A 4123-nucleotide genomic window follows, 5' to 3' on the forward strand; every position below is an offset into this window, starting at 1 on the left:
GAGCCAGTCAGATGACCACCATCTTCATCACACTCCTCTGCTTCCCTTCATTCCTGGGGGGCTGCCGTGTGTTACCTACACTATGTGGAGGTAGGGAGATGGACTGGTGTCAGTACCACACTCTGATGTCAGTAACACACTCTGATGTCAGTAACACACTCTGATGTCAGTAACACACTCTGGTTTCAGTAACACACTCTGGTGTCAGTAACACACTCTGATGTCAGTAACACACTCTGGTGTCAGTAACACACTCTGGTGTCAGTAACACACTCTGGTGTCAGTAACACACTCTGATGTCAGTAACACACTCTGATGTCAGTAACACACTCTGATGTCAGTAACACACTCTGGTGTCAGTAACACACTCTGGTGTCAGTAACACACTCTGATGTCAGTAACACACTCTGGTGTCAGTACCACACTCTGGTGTCAGTAACACACTCTGGTGTCAGTAACACACTCTGGTGTCAGTAACACACTCTGATGTCAGTAACACACTCTGATGTCAGTAACACACTCTGGTGTCAGTAACACACTCTGGTGTCAGTAACACACTCTGATGTCAGTAACACACTCTGATGTCAGTAACACACATATACCTGCAATATACAGTATTCCCATTGATATACTATAATATATATATATATACCTTCCTCCCCTCCTCTCCCTCCAGTATCCGTCCGTCTGAGTCATGCGGTCCGTTCCGTAGCCGGTCCACTATGTTCCAGTCAGGGAAGCTGTGGGTGAAGGAGTTGGGGAGACACAACCCTAACCTGGCCTGGCTAGCCTGGGCTCACAGCTACATCGTGGAGAACCCTCTGTTTCTGTTCCTGGCTGCTGGGATCTTCCTGTGAGTGGTACACACACACACACACACACACACACACACACACACACACACACACACACACACACACACACACACACAGAGACACAGACACAGACACAGACACAGACACACACCTTTCCTGGCTAGCCTGGGCTCACTACATCGTGGAGAACCCTCTGTTTCTGTTCCTGGTGTCTTCCTGTGAGTGGGATGATTCTGTGAGGGATTTGACACAAACTAAGTTCCTTCAGGATGTTTTGATCATTTCCATTTCTGTCAGTATCTCTGTATAATAGAAAGTTATTGTGATTTTGTGTGTTTTCATACACTCTCTCTCTTTGTCTCTCTCAGGGTAGTGATTTACTTCAACACCCAGGTGGTGGATGGACAGAGGAAGATCATCAGTCTGCTGCAGGAGCAGATAGAAAACGTAATGTCTCAACTAATGTGACTTAACCCTTTATAACAGTGTTATACAGATAGAAAACATACACCTCCTTTTATTACAATACTAATGTCATAATAACACTGTAATAAATATTTACCTTTAGAAAACATCTGAAACCCTACCTCTTCAAAGAGTATCTTAAATAATCCCAAATAGAGACTTTGCTGATAGTACATTTTTTTCTCAATAAAGTAGCTTACTATGACATGTGGTTGTCCCACCTAGCTATCTTAAGATGAATGCATTAACTGTAAGCTGCTCTGGATAAGAGCGTCTGCTAAATGACTAAAATGTCAATGTAGAAAATGTACGTTCAACACTCTGTGTATACAAGCACTTAACTTGGCATAACGTGTTCTAACACTGTGTATAATGTGTTAATTGCCAGCTACATGGTTGTTGCCTGGTAACCTGTTCTAATACTGTGTATAATGTGTTAATTGCCAGCTACATGGTTGTTGCCTGGTAACCTGTTCTAATACTGTATAATGTGTTAATTGCCAGCTACATGGTTGTTACCTGGTAACCTGTTCTAACACTGTATAATGTGTTAATTGCCAGCTACATGGTTGTTGCCTGGTAACCTGTTCTAACACTGTGTATAGTGTGTTAATTGCCAGCTACATGGTTGTTGCCTGGTAACCTGTTCTAACACTGTGTATAATGTGTTAATTGCCAGCTACATGGTTGTTGCCTGGTAACCTGTTCTAATACTGTATAATGTGTTAATTGCCAGCTACATGGTTGTTTCCTGGTAACCTGTTCTAATACTGTATAATGTGTTAATTGCCAGCTACATGGTTGTTGCCTGGTAACCTGTTCATTCTCTCTCTAGGAGGGGGAGGATAAGAAGTTCCTGATCACTCGTCTCCAGGCCATCCACCAGCAGAAACCACCCTTCTCTCCTCGCAGACTCACCAGTCAGGCCAGTCAGGTGTGTGTTTGTGTGTGTGAGATACATTTTTTAAAAAGAGAGGGAGTGTGTGTGTGTGTGTGTGTGTGTGCATTATTTTGTTCCCAATTTTTTCTGGCTCACATTTCTGACAACACTCTTTCTCCTGTCTTCTTCCCAGGATTCCAGCGGCTAGCATTCCAACTACTTCTCTCCCATCTAAGTGGAGGGCATATCTCGGAAGATCTCTGAATATCCTTTGGAAAATGTCCTGAATGGAACAAAACTGGATATACCTCTCCTCTCCTGCCTCTGGGAAGAGTTGTTAAGGAATTCTTAAACTGGAAAACTATTCTCATAGGATGTACACTCTTTCCCAGGAATCTGGGTTGGGATTGGGACTGGGACTATAAAGGAATTTACTTCTTTACAATAACAAATCCCACATAGGCCAAAACAGGATTCTAATAGGATCCACACTCTTTCCCAGGAATCTGGTCCTTGTAAGGATTGGGAATAGGATTGGGAATGGGACAAAGCAGGATTTCCCTCTTCCAATAACAGGCTACACCTCATAGGGAAAGACCACAGTCTTTATGTGAACTTACTATGGCCAAGCCATAGGCTACATTTTACTGTAACTAGGCTACATTTTACTGTAACTAGGCTACATTTTACTGTAAATAGGCTACACCTTACTGTAACTAGGTTACACCTTACTGTAACTAGGCTACATAGGAAAATACCACTGAGTTTATATGAACTTACTATGGCCAAGCCATAGGCTACACCTTACTGTTTATTCTTCATATGAAATGAAAGGACATGTCACAAAACAAAATAATGCTTTATCAAGCTCAATAGTTTCAGCCAAGGATGTTTGTCCTTTAAAAAAAAAAACTTGGATTGGAACCCCTGGTCATGCGAAAGGATGTAGGAGTGAAGAGGTGAGGAAACGAGACTGGGATACGGTGTGCTTGTAGGGACACACAGAACAGAATGCACTTTTTTTTTTTTACAACTTTGAATAGGGAACAGATCAAATGCCAATAAGCTGCAAACATTGCACAAAGGGTTAAAACAGTGTCATTGTTAAGCAGGGTTAATTCTGTGATATATAGGATTTTTATTTTTTTATTGTAAATAGTATGATTGTTTTATTACTTTAGATGTTTTATTGTATAAACTGGTCTTTTGTCAACAGCCCTTTCATACCAACTGTGAACAAATAGGTTATTTCTTTCCATTTCTGATATATAACAATTATTTTGTACGATTTTGTTATGTTTTTATGTTAATTGGTGGTCAAGGTATAATTTCGTGATACGTTTTGTCTCTCTGCTTCCAAAATGGCACTCTTCCCTAGATAGTACACAACTTTCTAGGGCGCTGGCCAAAAGTAGTGCACTCTGTAGAGAATAGAGTGTCTGTTGGGATGCATCCTATGTTTACTGTCTCTGTAGGAGGAGTCCACCGCTTAGTATCGGGCGATCTGATTAGTTCATTCAAACAGGAAATGGTCGTAGAAGATCAACCACTGAAACAGTACGTTATTTTAATGTCTCTTTTTGTTTTTAAGAAGTTGTTTTATTGTTTGTATACTTTATAGGTAATTAAATGTTTTACCATATCTGCGTGTGTATTTGCTTACCTGATGTGTACCTAGTGTTTATGCTAGACTTCAATATTTTAATTTTCAGTGGAGAAATGTAATATAAATAATTGAAACACATCTTTCTATTATTTAACACAATTATAATGTATTACAGACATGCAATCAGCACCATAAAAAACAGCTAAATATATTGACAATTTACAAAGAATCACTTTCCTGTCCTAATAGCACACATACAGTGGGGGAAAAAAGTATTTAGTCAGCCACCAATTGTGCAAGTTCTCCCACTTAAAAAGATGAGAGAGGCCTGTAATTTTCATCATAGGTACACGTCAA

At 40.5% G+C, this 4123-nt stretch overlaps 1 protein-coding gene across 1 annotated transcript; it reads left to right on the forward strand.

The window, feature by feature from the left end:
• The first annotated feature begins 14 nt into the window (after positions 1-14).
• Positions 15-3802, forward strand: LOC123481522 (transmembrane channel-like protein 6). Its single transcript, XM_045205865.1, has 5 exons — positions 15-90; positions 677-853; positions 1184-1262; positions 2116-2214; positions 2354-3802. Exons 1-5 carry the CDS (start codon positions 83-85, stop codon positions 2366-2368), a joined length of 378 nt encoding a protein of 125 aa, XP_045061800.1. The 5' UTR covers positions 15-82; the 3' UTR covers positions 2369-3802.
• The last annotated feature ends 321 nt before the right edge of the window (positions 3803-4123 follow it).

This window comes from Coregonus clupeaformis, chromosome 20 (assembly GCF_020615455.1).
Source record: "Coregonus clupeaformis isolate EN_2021a chromosome 20, ASM2061545v1, whole genome shotgun sequence".
NCBI classification, from domain to species: Eukaryota; Metazoa; Chordata; class Actinopteri; order Salmoniformes; family Salmonidae; genus Coregonus; species Coregonus clupeaformis.